The 15,176-nt window shown below is 43.7% G+C and overlaps 1 protein-coding gene across 6 annotated transcripts in view; it reads right to left on the bottom strand.

Annotated features, from left to right (window-relative positions):
* Nucleotides 1-4,786, bottom strand: part of TM2D1 (TM2 domain containing 1) — a 217,128-nt gene extending 212,342 nt beyond the window's left edge. For all 6 annotated transcript variants that reach the window (XM_073643777.1, XM_073643779.1, XM_073643776.1 and 3 more), the window contains exons 1-2: nucleotides 4,625-4,786; nucleotides 2,238-2,307 (exon numbers count right to left, since the gene is read on the bottom strand). In XM_073643777.1, coding sequence (XP_073499878.1) covers nucleotides 2,238-2,307; nucleotides 4,625-4,732 — 178 coding nt within the window. In that variant the 5' untranslated portion in view covers nucleotides 4,733-4,786. The remainder of the gene's footprint in view (nucleotides 1-2,237; nucleotides 2,308-4,624) is intronic.
* Nucleotides 4,787-15,176: the final 10,390 nt, after the last annotated feature.

Raw genomic sequence — 15,176 nt, forward strand, 5'->3', positions numbered from 1 at the left:
CTGATATCCAGAGTGGTGAGGAAGATCAAGCAAGAGGGAGTTCCAACCATCCTAATCGCACTGGACTGGCCCAGACGTACATGGTATGCCGACATCGTACAGCTCACAGCAGACGTCTCCTGGGGTCTCCCCAACCGACCGGATCTTCTGTCACAAGGCCCGTTCTACCACCATAACTCAGGGGCCCTCAATTTGACGGTGTGGCCATTGAGACCTGGGTTCTAACCCAGTCAGGGTTCTCGCCGGACGTCATTGGAACCATGATCAGGGCACGGAAGCCAACCTCTGCTAAGATTTATTACCGTACCTGGAAAGCCTTCTTTACCTGGTGCGAATCTCGTGGCCAGACCCCATTCCCTTATTCCCTCCCCAGGCTACTTGAGTTTCTCCAATCGGGTCTGGAGGCCAGACTGTCCCTGGCCTCCCTTAAGAGCCAGGTGTCAGCTCTCTCAGTGCTCTTTCAGAGGTGCATTGCTAACAAGCCGCAAGTAAGGACATTTCTTCAGGGGGTTTCCCAATTGGTTCCCCCCTACAGACGACCACTAGAAACGTGGGACCTCAACCTGGTGCTGACAGCATTGCAGGAAACACCCTTTGAACCCCTTAGGGAAGTCCCACTCCGCATTCTATCCCAGAAAGTGGTTTTCCTGGTGGCAATCACCTCGATACGCAGGGTGTCTGAACTGACAGCACTCTCCTGCAGACGGCCCTTCCTGGCTTTTTACCAGGACAAGGTAGTTCTCCGTACGGTCCCATCCTTCCTTCCGAAGGTTGTGTCCAACTTCCACCTCAATGAGGAAATTTCACTGCCATCCCTCTGTCCGGTCCCGGTTCATAGAGTGGAGAAGGCTCTGCATACGCTTGACCTTGTCAGGGCATTGCGTATCTATGTGTCTAGGACTGCGCCCTTCCGGAAGTCTGATTCTCTTTTCCTTCTTCTGGAAGGCGGCCGCAAGGGTCTACCATCTTCCAAAGCTACCCTTGCCAGGTGGAACAAATCCACCATACAAGAGGCCTACCGCCTTAAAAATTCTCCTCTTCCAGCAGGTATTACGGCACATTCTACACGTGCGGTAGGGGCCTCCTGGGCCATTCGGCACAACAAGTGTGTAAGGCAGCCACCTGGACTAGCCTACACACGTTTACCAAACACTACAGGGTTTATACCCAGTCCTCAGCAGACGCGAGCCTGGGTAGATGTGTTCTGCAGGCAGCGGTACCCCAATTGTAGGGGCCTGTCTACACAATATTCGTCCGTTGCTACCCACCCAGGGACTGCTTTGGGACGTCCCATGGTCCTGTGTCCCCCAATGAGGCGACAGAGTCAAGGAGATTTTTGTGTACTCACCGAAAAATCTCTTTCTCTTAGCCTCTAATTGGGGGACACAGCTCCCACCCTGTCGCCCGTTCCGGGCCGTTATTATGTTGAGTTCTCATATTGTCTTTGTTTGAGCTCGTACATAGTTGCCTTCTTATAGGCATGGTTATGTTATCAATGTTATGTTCCTGCTAATACTTTTGCACAAAACTGGAGAAGGCTGATGCCGTCTAGGGGTGTATACTGCAGAGGAGGAGCCACGGTTAATCTTTTTCAGATTATGCATAGTGTCGCCTCCTAGTGGACAGCAGCATAACACCCATGGTCCAGTGTCCCCCAATTAGAGGCTAAGAGAAAGAGATTTTATGGTGAATACACAAAAATCTCCTTTTGCACTTTTAGAAAAATGGCCCCCAAAACACTTCCAGTATTGTAAAATAACAATTATCAGATAGTTATCACCCTCCCCAGGTCCTGCACCGATGTCTGTGCTTTATATGCAGTGGTGACGTCACGTCGGCAGCGCACATCACTGCGACACGAGCTGCCGAGTGACCGGCTGACACGATGTGATGTCACCACTGCAGAAGCGGCAGGGAGGCGGCACACCACCCGGGGGAGGGGGAGAACTATCTGAGTTTGTCATTTTACAGTACAGGAAATATTTTTCCTAAAACCCCTTTAAGGGTAAAGACCCTCGAGGAAGACGGAAAACAAAAGCTATAAAAAGGTGACAAACAACAAAAAGAAAAATCTTTTAAAATAAAAAAAGAAACTTTAGGATCTGTCATCAGCAGCTTGTGGGCAGTTTACCAGAAGACAAATAATTCTCTAATATGCAAAAAAGTTAAATAAAAAAAGACGCAAAAATAATAAAAAAAAAAATTCACATCACCTTCCATTTAATAAAAGCACTCACCGTAAGCCGTAAAGTTGGCGCACCGGACCGGCTCTTGAGTCACAGGGTTTATTTCGGCGTCCATGCACACATATGTTCAAGGATTAAGGAAAAAGCGGTTATCAGTTCTTACACACAGCACAAGGGTAAAGCGACTGCCCCCCACCACCACCGTACAAGGCTGTGAAAAAAAATTTAAAAAATTAAGCCACCCAGAATGCAAATCGCCGGAGAAAGCTGTGAAAATACACTGAACAAGCAGAGCATGCTGGAAGAGTTCAGCTCTGTAGACTGACAAAAAACAAAAACAAAATGACACATACTATACACAGTCATGGTCGAAAGTGTTGGCACTCTTGAAATTGTTCCAGAAAATGAAGTATTTCTCCTAGAAAATTATTGTAAGTCCACGTTTATTTCCTGCGTATTGTAACAACACAAAAAAAAACCAGAAAAAAAGGCAAATTACACAATTTAAAAAAAAACAACAAGTGGGCTGGACAAAATTGTTGGCACCTTCAACTTAATATTGGATTGCACATCCTTTGGAATAATAACTGCAATCAATTGCTTCCTATAACCATGAGCTTCTTACTCCTCTCAGCTGGAATCTTGGACTCTTCTTACAATCGTCTCCAGGTCTCTCATATGTGAAGACGTCTTCTCCCAACAGCAATTTTAAGATTACTCCACATGTGTCAATGGGATTTAGATCCGGACTCATTGCTGCCACTTCAGAACTCTCCAACCCTTTGTATCCATCCATTTCTGGAGGCTTCTTGAAGTATGTTTGGGGTCTTTGTCCTGCTGGAAGACTCATGACCTAGGACACAAACCCAGCTTTCTGACACTGGGCACTACATTGCCACCCAAAATCCTGTGGTAATCTTCAGATTTCATGATTCCTTGCACAAAGTCAAGGCGTCCAGTGCCAGAGGCAGCAACAACACATCCTTGAACCTCCACCATATTTGACTGTAGGTACTGTGTTCTTTATATTGTAGGCCTCATTCAAACAGTAGAATGATGTGCTTTACCAAAAAGCTCTATTTTGGTCTCATCTGTTCACAAGACGCTTTTCCCCAGAAGGATTTTGCATTACTCGTGAACATTTTGGCAAACTGCAGTCTAGCTTTTTTTTTTATGTCTCTGTGTCAGCAGTGGGGTCCTCCTGGGTCTCCTGCCATAGCGTTTCATTTCATTCATAGGTGGGCGGATAGTTCGTGCGGACACTGATGCACCCTGAGCCTGCAGAACAGCTTGAATTTCTTTGGACCTTAATTGGGGCAGCTTATCCCCCATCCGGACTATCCTGCGTTACAACCTTTCATTAATTGTTTTCTGCCGTCCACGTCCAGGGAGATTAGTTACAGTGCCATGGGTTGTAAACGTCTTGATTATATTGCACATCATGGACAAAAGAACAACAAGATCTCTGTAGATGCACTTGTAACCTTGAGATTGTTGATGTTGTTCAACAATTTTGTTTCTCAAGTCCTCAGACAGTTCTCTTCTCCTCGCTTAGTGTTGCACACACAGACACACACTGCAAAGATTGAGAAAACGTCTCCCCTTTTTATTTGGTTTCAGGGGTGATTTTCATATTGTCCACACCTGTTACTTGCCACAGGTGAGTTTGAACGAGCATCACATGCTTGAAACAAAGTTGTTTACCCACAATTTTCGAAAGATGCCAACAATTTTGTGAGGCCCATTTTGGGGGTTTTATGTGAAATTATGTCCAATTTGCCTTTTTTTGTGTTGTTCCAATACACACAAAGGAAATAAATATGTGTATAACAAAACATATATAATTGCAATAATTTTCTGGGAGAAAATGCTTCATTTTCTTGAACAATTTCAAGGGTGCCAACACTTTTGCACATGACTGTAGATCTAGTGCTGATTAACCCCTTAGATGCTGCGGTGGATTGCACCTGCTGCATCTAAGTTGATGGGTTTAGCCATGAAGGACGTCATTCAAAAGTAAAACTTGTTTCGCAAAAAAAAAAAAAAAAAGTCTCGTAGGTTTTCCTGCCTTTTGGCCGATGGCTAAGGGGTCAAAAAAATAAAAAACCCTCACACCTCTTGGAAGAAGAAGAAGAAAGGGGAAATGAAAGAGCAAAACTGCTAATTGGGATAATTCACACAAAAAAAAAACAACAACAACATGGCGGACAAGACAGAGGAGGCGTAACCACGGTAACAGCACAAACCCCCCCCCCCCCCCCCCCCCGGACTGGCAGTGAAGGAAAATGAGAGCAAAAATATGAAAAAGTAGACGTTATACATTATATATATATATATATATTAACAGGGTATTAATAAACAGGACACCGTCACTGTTGTGACTTGTGGTTCCACAGCCCCCTCCTACATATCTCCCCACTGATAACACACGGGTCAGGATATTGTCCCAGCCGCAGCTCGTCACACTTCTGGATCCCGTCATCGGCCGCCACACACCAGAACCAGAACCCAGACAACAGCGACAAACCGAGCCGGACGGACGCCATCTTACGAGAGGCAAAAGACCGCTGTCAGAGATCCTTCCGCCTCCGTCACGTGACCCAGCGTGCGTGACGTCTCCCCGGCGCCATCTTGAGCGTGGCAAACTACAAGCAAAGAAGGGGGGAAAAAAAGTCTTTCTGCAACTACATCTAGAAGGTAGGAAGGAAGAAATACTGGTGTGACTGATCATGTCATTATTTATCTATTTGTTTCCTTGTGTTGGGAGTTATATCAAAGCTGTTTTTCTTTTCTTTAAAATATATTATATTTATATAACATATAACAATAATAGTAATAAATAATAATAATATAATGATTATATTAATATGTATATAATTATATTTACTATATGTATAACATATATATATATATAATTATAATTTATAATTATATTATTTATTATATTCATAACATTAAACATTCATAATTATGTCTATATATCCACATATACATGTATATATTATAATATCGCGATCCTGACACGTGTATATATATATATATATATATATATATATATATATATGTGTGTGTATATATACATATAGATAGACAGACAATATAATTATGTATATTTAGAATGTTATAAATATAATAAATAATAATATATATATTATAATATCCTGAAACGTATGTGTGTATATATATATATATATATATATATATATATATATATTCTGAAACATGTAAAAAAAAAGTTAAAATAAGGGAATAGAAAAAAGATAAAGTTAAAAAAGACAAAATGTGAAAATATAATATTAATTAATAAGAAGAAGAAGAAAAAGAAGAATTGTGTTCTAAAGGATGATACTGATAAAAACATAAAAATAACATAAATGTAAAAAATAATGAATATGTATATGGTAGAAATATATATACATTCATTATTTTTTACATTTGTTATTTTTATGTTTTAATCAGTATCATCCTTTAGAACACAATTATTATTATATTTTCAGTTTTTGTCCTATTTAACATCTTTTTTCTATTTTTTTTTTACATTTCACAATATTTTTTTATTAAAAAAGTAATCTGCTTTCTAGACAAGTAAGTGGCTTGTGTGTAATAGGAGGTAGGAGGTCGGTCTGTGTAGTCAGATTGCTAAAAAAAATAAAGGAAAGGAAACGTATGGTGGTGATTTTACACATGGAGGCAGTGGTACGGCTGTGTAGGTGCTTGTACCCTGATAGAAATGGTGCTTTTCTTGTAGGGATGTACCGGTCATGAGAATTCTAGAGTAGGAGCCACATACTAATCAGGCAGGAAATGCACTGGGGGCGTGACACTGCATGTGGATGAAGCACACAGACACGCCCCTACTGCACTTCCAGCCTGATTTGCATATGGCTTCTACACTAGATTTCTCATGACCGGCATGTCAGATCACTACAAGAGAAGTATTATTATTTGGGGATCAGTGCCCATAGAGCTGCACCACTGCTTCCTTATGTAAAAATCTGCCGACAGAGCTCTCTTAATATCATTATCTGCAGTCTGGGGGATCACAAACTAAGAGAGACAATTTCATTTCAGTCATAGACGTATAAGGGTATGTGCACGTTCAGGATTTGAAGCAGAAATTTCCTGAGCGTTTCTGCATCTCCTTGGCAGGAAAAACGCTGTGGAATAAGCGCGTGGTTTTACCGCGTTTTTGATGCGATTTTTTAAAGTGTTTTTGTACATCAATGAATGCTTTTTGAAGCTAAATAAAGTTATTTGGTGGGACATTGCTTTAACCCTTGGATTACCGTCAAAACCGGGGTGAGTATATTGGTTAATTTAAATGATTAAATAACGGGTCTGTTGTATTTCAAATAAAGTGTTTACTCTGTGTCTGTGTGTTTATTTAACTCTTTACTTTACTTTAATTAGGTTTGGTGATGAAAGGGTCTGATTGACACCTTGTCATCACCAAGCAAAAGAGTTGGGTGTCAGCTAGTCCCATTTACCCAATCTTCATTAGCATTTCTATTCATGTAATTTCATCAGCACTCAGCAGCGTTTTGGACTCAGCGTATTTTTGCCGCACTTTTTTTGTCGGTAAATGTGAATCCACTGCATATAATGACACTTCAATCGGTTAAAATATGTCTCCGCAACAGAAATTTGGCCACTAGAATGTATAGAATGCGGTAAATCCGCAAGGTTCAATGAACACGTGGATTTACCTACGTTCAATAGAATGCAACGTTTTGGACGCATCAAAAATATGCGTCCAAAGCGGTGCTATGTCCGGATCGTGGGCCCAGAGCCTGACCTCATCATCAGTACTGGTGGGAACATTCTTGAGAAGTGAGGTCACGTGAGCTCTCAGCTGATAGCTCATGTGACTGCAGGTCCTGGCAGCGCAGTGATGTACACTGCCGGGGGACATTGCGAGGACACCAGGGGGCTCCGGACAGGTGAGAATAGTGGGGGGGTTTTTACTTTTTTTTTTTACACCACGTGCACTCCGGCTCGGCTGAGGACACTACTACTCCTCTCAGCCGCGCCGCTTTCGCTGTTATCAGAGGGAGCAGCGGTCGGATGAGGGGAGTAGTAGTCCTCCTCTGTCAACCCGGGTACCACTCGCAGTGTTTCCGCAGCGTTTCACCACCCATTGATTTTAATTGAAAAACAGCAAATCCGCAGGTATAAATATTATACCTGCGGATTTGCTGCGGTTCAATTAAAGTCAATGGGCGGGAAACTCTCCGGAAACGCTGCATTCAAAGGGTATGCTGCGTTTTTTTCAGCAATGGCAATCCTGAGCGGAAATTTCCGCATCATGTGCACAGCACATCAGGATTGCCATTGCAATAGCTGGCAGATGGATTACATAGCTTTTTCGCTGCGTTTTCGCATGGAAAAACCGCCGTGGAAATGCATCAAAAACGCTACATGTGCACTTAACCTAATTGTTAAAAGACAAAAAACAGATAGAGAGATGGATAGGATTAGATACACAGCTCTGCAGAGAGTATCACACATGATAGTATTAGATACACGGCTCAGCAGAGAGTATCACACAGGATAGGATTAGATACACGGCTCAGCAGAGAGTATCACACAGGATAGGATTAGATACACAACTCAGCAGACAGTATCACACAGGATAGGATTAGATACACAGCTCAGCAGACTATCACTCAGGATAGAATTAGATACACAGCTCTGCAGAGAGTATCACACATGATAGGATTAGATACACGGCTCAGCAGAGAGTATCCCACAGGATAGGATTAGATACACAACTCAGCAGACAGTATCCCACAGGATAGGATTAGATACACAACTCAGCAGACAGTATCACACAGGATAGGATTAGATACACAGCTCAGCAGACTGTATCACACAGGATAGGATTAGATACACAGCTCAGCAGACTGTATCACAATATAATATTGTGCGATTCTCACCGATTTCTTTGTACTGTGAGTTACTGCAGGGCGGTATTATGTAGACATTACAGAGCGGTATTATGCAGACATTACAGGGCGGTATTATGCAGACATTACAGGGCGGTATTATTAGTTGACTTTATGGATAGGGCTGTAGTTTTGTGTCTCTTCGGCCCTGTACGGTATTACGTGGACACCTGGGGCGCTATTATTTAGGCAGTGTATGGTACATGATCTGCGCTCTGTATGGTGTTGATGGCGCGGTATAGCAGTCTTATGTTGGCGTAGTACTTGCCCAGGTTATGGCACTGTTATTCTTGCCCCGTTCTGTATGGCACTAACCTGTCAGTATGAGGACGGGCACCAGCAGGCAGCGTCCACCATGGAGCTGGCAATGAAATACTGTGTAAATGTTTCCTATCAGGGTTTTTACAAGTAATCTGAGTATAATAAGGAATAACCAAATGTGGAAGAGAGCCCAATAACATATAGAAAAAGAGGTCAGAAAACCGACGAGCCGACAATCAGGTAAACTGAGCCATGCAGACGCTAAATCTGGAGACTTCAACCCATAAACAGAAGCTTCCAGGAAATTCTTCAGTGAGAAGATGATCAAACATAAAATTAGTTATATGGGGAGCACTTATATCCCTGACAGCCGCTGATGAGAAGGCGTCCACCGATCAATCACAATTATATGCATTTACCCAGAGATCAGAAAATAAACACCTTCAGTGCCGACACCGAGGAGATGTGACCGGGAAGGGGGCGAAGGGAGAGGTGGGCACAGGTGAAGACCGGGGGTCACATCCAAGATCTGATGAGATACAAGTCTTCATTTGTCATGTCCCTCAGACCAACCATTATCCTGCCACTAGGGCATCCGCTGCCATGGAGGGGCACTCGGTCTATACAGTAATTAGGTAGATGGCACATGTCACATCCACATGATGCCACGACCCGTGGGATCCCAGCAGGACATGATGTCCTTGTGATTCCACAGACCAGGCCGCCTTCTTCTGTTATGGCCCAGTCCTCATGATCCCCTTTCTATCATAGTTGCGATGCTCTGCCTGTCCTGACCCCTTTCTATCATAGTTGCGATGTTCTGCATGTCCTGACCCCTTTCTATCATAGTTGCGATGCTCTGCACGTCCTGGCACCTTTCTATCATAGTTGCGATTTTCTGCCTGTCCTGACACCTTTCTATCAAAGTTGCGATGCTCTGCACGTCCTGGCACCTTTCTATCATAGTTGCGATGCTCTGCGTGTCCTGACACCTTTCTATCATAGTTGCGATGCTCTGCGCGTCCTGGCACCTTTCTATCATAGTTGCAATGCTCTGCCTGTCCTGACCCCTTTCTATAATAGTTGCGATGCTCTGCATGTCCTGACACCTTTCTATCATAGTTGCGATGCTCTGCATGTCCTGACACCTTTCTATCACAGCTGCGATGCTCTGCGTGTCCTGACACCTTTCTATAACAGCTGCGATGCTCTGCGCATCCTGACACCTTTCTATCATAGTTGCGATTTTCTGCCTGTCCTGACCCCTTTCTATAATAGTTGCGATGCTCTGCGCATCCTGACCCCTTTCTATCATAGTTGCGATTTTCTGCCTGTCCTGACACCTTTCTATAATAGTTGCGATGCTCAGCATGTCCTGACACCTTTCTATCATAGTTGCAATGCTCTGCCTGTCCTGACCCCTTTCTATAATAGTTGTGATGCTCTGCATGTCCTGACACCTTTCTATCATAGTTGCGATGCTCTGTGTGTCCTGACACCTTTCTATCATAGTTGCGATGCTCTGCGTGTCCTGACACCTTTCTATCATAGTTGCGATGCTCTGCATGTCCTGACACCTTTCTATCATAGTTGCGATGCTCTGTGTGTCCTGACACCTTTCTATCATAGTTGCGATGCTCTGTGTGTCCTGACATCTTTCTATCATAGTTGCGATGCTCTGCCTGTCCTGACCCCTTTCTATAATAGTTGCAATGCTCAGCATGTCCTGACACCTTTCTATCACAGCTGCGATGCTCTGTGTCCTGACATCTTTCTATCATAGTTGTGATGCTCTGCGTGTCCTGACACCTTTCTATAATAGTTGCGATGCTCTGTGTGTCCTGACATCTTTCTATCATAGTTGCGATGCTCTGCGTGTCCTGACACCTTTCTATCATAGTTGCGATGCTCTGCGTGTCCTGACACCTTTCTATCATAGTTGCGATGCTCTGCGTGTCCTGACACCTTTCTATCATAGTTGCGATGCTCTGCGTGTCCTGACACCTTTCTATCATAGTTGCGATGCTCTGCGTGTCCTGACACCTTTCTATCATAGTTGCGATGCTCTGCGTGTCCTGACACCTTTCTATCATAGTTGCGATGCTCTGCGTGTCCTGACACCTTTCTATCATAGTTGCGATGCTCTGCGTGTCCTGACATCTTTCTATCATAGTTGCGATGCTCTGCGTGTCCTGACATCTTTCTATCATAGTTGCGATGCTCTGCGTGTCCTGACACCTTTCTATCATAGTTGCGATGCTCTGCGTGTCCTGACACCTTTCTATCATAGTTGCGATACTCTCCTGACACCTTTCTATCATAGTTGCGATGCTCTGCGTGTCCTGACACCTTTCTATCATAGTTGCGATGCTCTGTGTGTCCTGACATCTTTCTATCATAGTTGCGATGCTCTGCGTGTCCTGACACCTTTCTATCATAGTTGCGATGCTCTGCGTGTCCTGACACCTTTCTATCATAGTTGCGATGCTCTGCGTGTCCTGACACCTTTCTATCATAGTTGCGATGCTCTGCGTGTCCTGACACCTTTCTATCATAGTTGCGATGCTCTGCGTGTCCTGACATCTTTCTATCATAGTTGCGATGCTCTGTGTCCTGACACCTTTCTATCATAGTTGCGATGCTCTGCGTGTCCTGACACCTTTCTATCATAGTTGCGATGCTCTGCGTGTCCTGACACCTTTCTATCATAGTTGCGATGCTCTGTGTGTCCTGACACCTTTCTATCATAGTTGCGATGCTCTGCGCGTCCTGGCACCTTTCTATCATAGTTGCGATGCTCTGCATGTCCTGACACCTTTCTATCATAGTTGCGATGCTCTACGTGTCCTGACACCTTTCTATCATAGCCAGCAGTGACTTTCTGTAATTTGTGGTAGTCACTCTTCTGCAGGTTCTATCCTGATAGGCATTCACCCCCATAGGTAGTCCTGCCATATACCAGAAACACCCTACAAGACCTGCAATATACTGGGAATACCCCTACTGACACACCATATAACAGGAACCCTCCACAAGACCTTCCGTAACCAGTAACACCCCTTGAGCCTATGTGACCACTATGCGGAAATGCTCTGGATTTTTCCTGAGCGTTTCCGCATCTCCCTGGCATAAAAAAAAAGCATGCGGATTGTACATGCGGATTGTACATGCGTTTTTCCTGACAGGGACAAGCGGATGTGAAGCGCATGGATTCTGCATGTAGAGATGCAGTGATGCGTAATCCATGCGTTCTAATGCAAGTCAATGGCGGCGAAAAGGCAGCGCTTCCGCAAAATAATTGGTAGTGCTGCGGATTTTTCCGCAATGATAATCTGCAGCAGAAATTTCCGCAGCCTGTGCACAGCACATGCGGATTATCATTGGGGAACATGGCAGACCTTCTACCAAGCGTTTTTTAAGAATTTCTGCAGCGGAATTGCCGTTACGGAAACGCTTAAATGCATAGTGGGCACACAGCCTAAGACTCGCGGTATACAGACAACACCCCACACGATCCGCAATATACAAGGAACACCCTAAAGTTCCTGCCGTATACCGGGAACATCCCACAAGACCTGTCGTAATCCAGGAACACCCCTTAAAGGGGTTTTCCAACTAACAAAAGCTCATTTTAATCAATGGCTGTGTCTGACCTTACAGAACATGGTCTGATCATACCACAGCTCCTGGGCAGAGGAGGAAGCAAAAGAGTATACAGACATTACAGCAGGAGAACGCATGAGGGTATACAGACAGGACAGCACAGGATCGCAGCTGATAATTTCTTTGAAGTAAAACATTGTTTGAAAACAGGATAGGAAATGCTTTACCGCACAAAATGAATCCTCTGTGATCCCCTGCTGTAATGTCTGTATACTCTTTTGTTTCCTCCCCTGCCCAGGAGATGGGTATGATCAGACCATGTTCCTGCACGGTCAGACACAGCCATTGCACAGCACAAATTTTGCAAAAAATTCTACATTTATGTTTTTTTCAGTGAAGATGGGGTGCAGAGTGTACTTTAATGAGAAAAAATGAACTTTTTAGAATTTACCAAATGGCTGCAATGAAACAAAGAGTGAAAAATTTAAAGGGGTCTGCATACTTTCCGTACCCACTGTATACTAGGAACACCCCACAAGACCTGCCGTATACCAGGAACACCCGCTGTTTTGGAGATGACCCACTCGTCCAGTCATCATCATTTGGCCCTTGTTATTCAGATTTTTGTATTTGCCCATTTTCCCCTTTTCCAACACCTGAGGATCTGACTGTTTTCTTGCTGCCGGATATTTTCCCTATCACGGATTTTTTCTCATGAAGTTAATTTACTGGAGTCCTGAGTGTCAAGGATGGAGCTGCGGACTGGAGACGCTCCCTTATAACTCATCGGGTTACAGATCATAAATCCAAACTTTTACAAGATCTCTTCTCTCACGACGCCATTTCCAGTCCTGACACCCCTGACATGTTTCTTCTGTTACCCCTTCACCGCCATCATTGCGCTATTTCTGTAATCTATCACGTTTAATGTTGTAGAGCCTAGCCCCAGCTCTCCTCTTTAATATACGATTATATCCAGGACTTTCCCGCAGCGGCGCTCCTGACTGATGCTGACAGATACCAGCGTGTCGCTGAGATTTGGAATTCTCTTTAAACTTGCTGAGTGGCAGCAGCTGCGGAGCGAAGATTCATTCTGTCTGTAGTCGTGGAGGAATCAAAGACCCGCTCCGCTGCTGTACAGTTGAAGTTGATTTGCTAGGATATGCACTTTGGGGGTTAATGGAACAATGAAAAAAAAGTTACGTTGTGTTTTCTAATTTGATTTTAGTGACAAAAAATTGTGATAGATTTGTAACAAAACCAGAGCTGAAAGAAGCTTTAGGTCTGATCTGAGATAACCTGCTCAAAGATCATAAAAGGGGGAATTCATCACAGACTTTACACAAGTTTTGTGGATTAAAAAAGTTATTGTGACTTTTTGGCTGTGTGCCCACGTAGCGTTTTTCAAGCGTTTTTGATGTGGAATTTCCGCAACGGAAACGCTTGTAAAACGCTTGGTAACCCGCACCCCATGGTCACCAATGGGATTCCACAAGTTCTATGCACATGCTGCGGATTTTTCCGCAGCGTTTATGCTGCGTTCAAAAATCCGCAGCATGTCAATTAATTTTGCGTTTCCGCAAGCAGAATTGCCTTTGTCCAATGCATAAAAATCGCAAGGCAATTCCGCATGTGGAAAACGCGTGATAAACGCGTGAAAAATGCGCGATAAACGCGTGCGGAATTCCGCATGCGTTTTTCCGGGAGAGGACTTGCAGAAATGAAGCAGAAATTTTCTGCTTCATTTATGCAACGTGGGCACATAGCCTTAATGTTTTTATTCCAAGCCCAATATTTTGCTAAAAAGTATGTAGCGCTTAAAAGGAGGGGCAATGACCAACTGCGACCTGATTTAGAGAGGCATCTACACCGGCAGACCGCCTCATCGCAGCTCCCTATAAGGCTACGTTCCCACAATGAGCTTTTGATGTTGCTAATTTTCTGCACCCATTAAGTAAAATCGGTTACTTGCATTTTTCGAAAATACGCAGCTTAAAAAAAAAATCAACAAAAACTCATTGTGGGAACGTAGCCTAACAGTGGCAGACGTAGTAAGCCATCACAGCTCACTATAAGGCCACGTTCACACGTTCAGTATTTGGTCAGTATTTTACATCAGTATTTGTAAGACAAAACCAGGAGTGGGTGATAAATGCAGAAGTGGTGACATGTTCCCATTATACTTTTCTCTGATTGTTCCACTCCTGATTTTGGCTAAGGACTCGTGCACACGACCGTATTTTCTGTCCGAGTGCTGCCCGTAAAAAAACAGACAGCACTCGGACAAATGTTATTCAATGGGGCAGTTTGGATGAACAATTTTTTTCACTGATTGAATCTGCATGTGAAAAAAAAATCACAGCTGCACATTTTTCCTCTGAAAATTGGATGAGACTCACCCATTTAAGTCTTTGGGTACAAAAAAAAAATCAGATGCCACACAGAGCCACAATACAGCATCCGTTATTTACGAATACATTGTAAATCTGTAACATAGGAAACTGTAAATGATTAATAGCTGCACGGGTGACAAGTGAGAAAAAAATCATTCTGGATTCAACTCTGAACGATATTTTATATTGTTGTGTGATCCCAATTTAAAGATACTGATGCACCTTTATGTATGTATTAGGGCAACACGGTGGCTCAGTGGTTAGCACTGCAGCCTTGCAGAGCTGTGGTCCTGGGTTTAAATCCCACCAAAGACAATATCTGCAAGGAGTTTGTATGTTCTCCCTATGTTTGCGTACATTTCCTCCAAAGACATGCTGATAGGGAATGTAGATTGTGAGCCCCAATGATGACAGCGATGATAATTTGTAAAGCCCTGCAGAATATGATGGTGACATATAAGCACAGAATAATAAATAAATACATACATGTAAAATACAGAAGGTAATAGGGCCTCATAGCAGTGCCAGGCACAGCACACCATAACAGCAGTGTATGAGGTGCAATATCAGATGCAACCTGTGGACAAGTGTGGGGCTGTTTTCTTAGAGTACGTGCACACGATCAGTAATCGCTGCGGATTGGACGCAGTGCACTTGCGGTGCGTGCAATCCGCAACCGCCAGATGTTACAGTATAATGGATGAGATTTCAAGAAATCCCATGTCCACTATGCATCTCTGTGCTCCTGCGGATCACCTGCGGACATGCAGCGTGTCTTTACAGACCGC

Source organism: Phyllobates terribilis, unplaced genomic scaffold, assembly GCF_046119375.1.
Source record: "Phyllobates terribilis strain yellow unplaced genomic scaffold, ASM4611937v1 Scaffold_8__6_contigs__length_399053987, whole genome shotgun sequence".
Taxonomy (NCBI): domain Eukaryota; kingdom Metazoa; phylum Chordata; class Amphibia; order Anura; family Dendrobatidae; genus Phyllobates; species Phyllobates terribilis.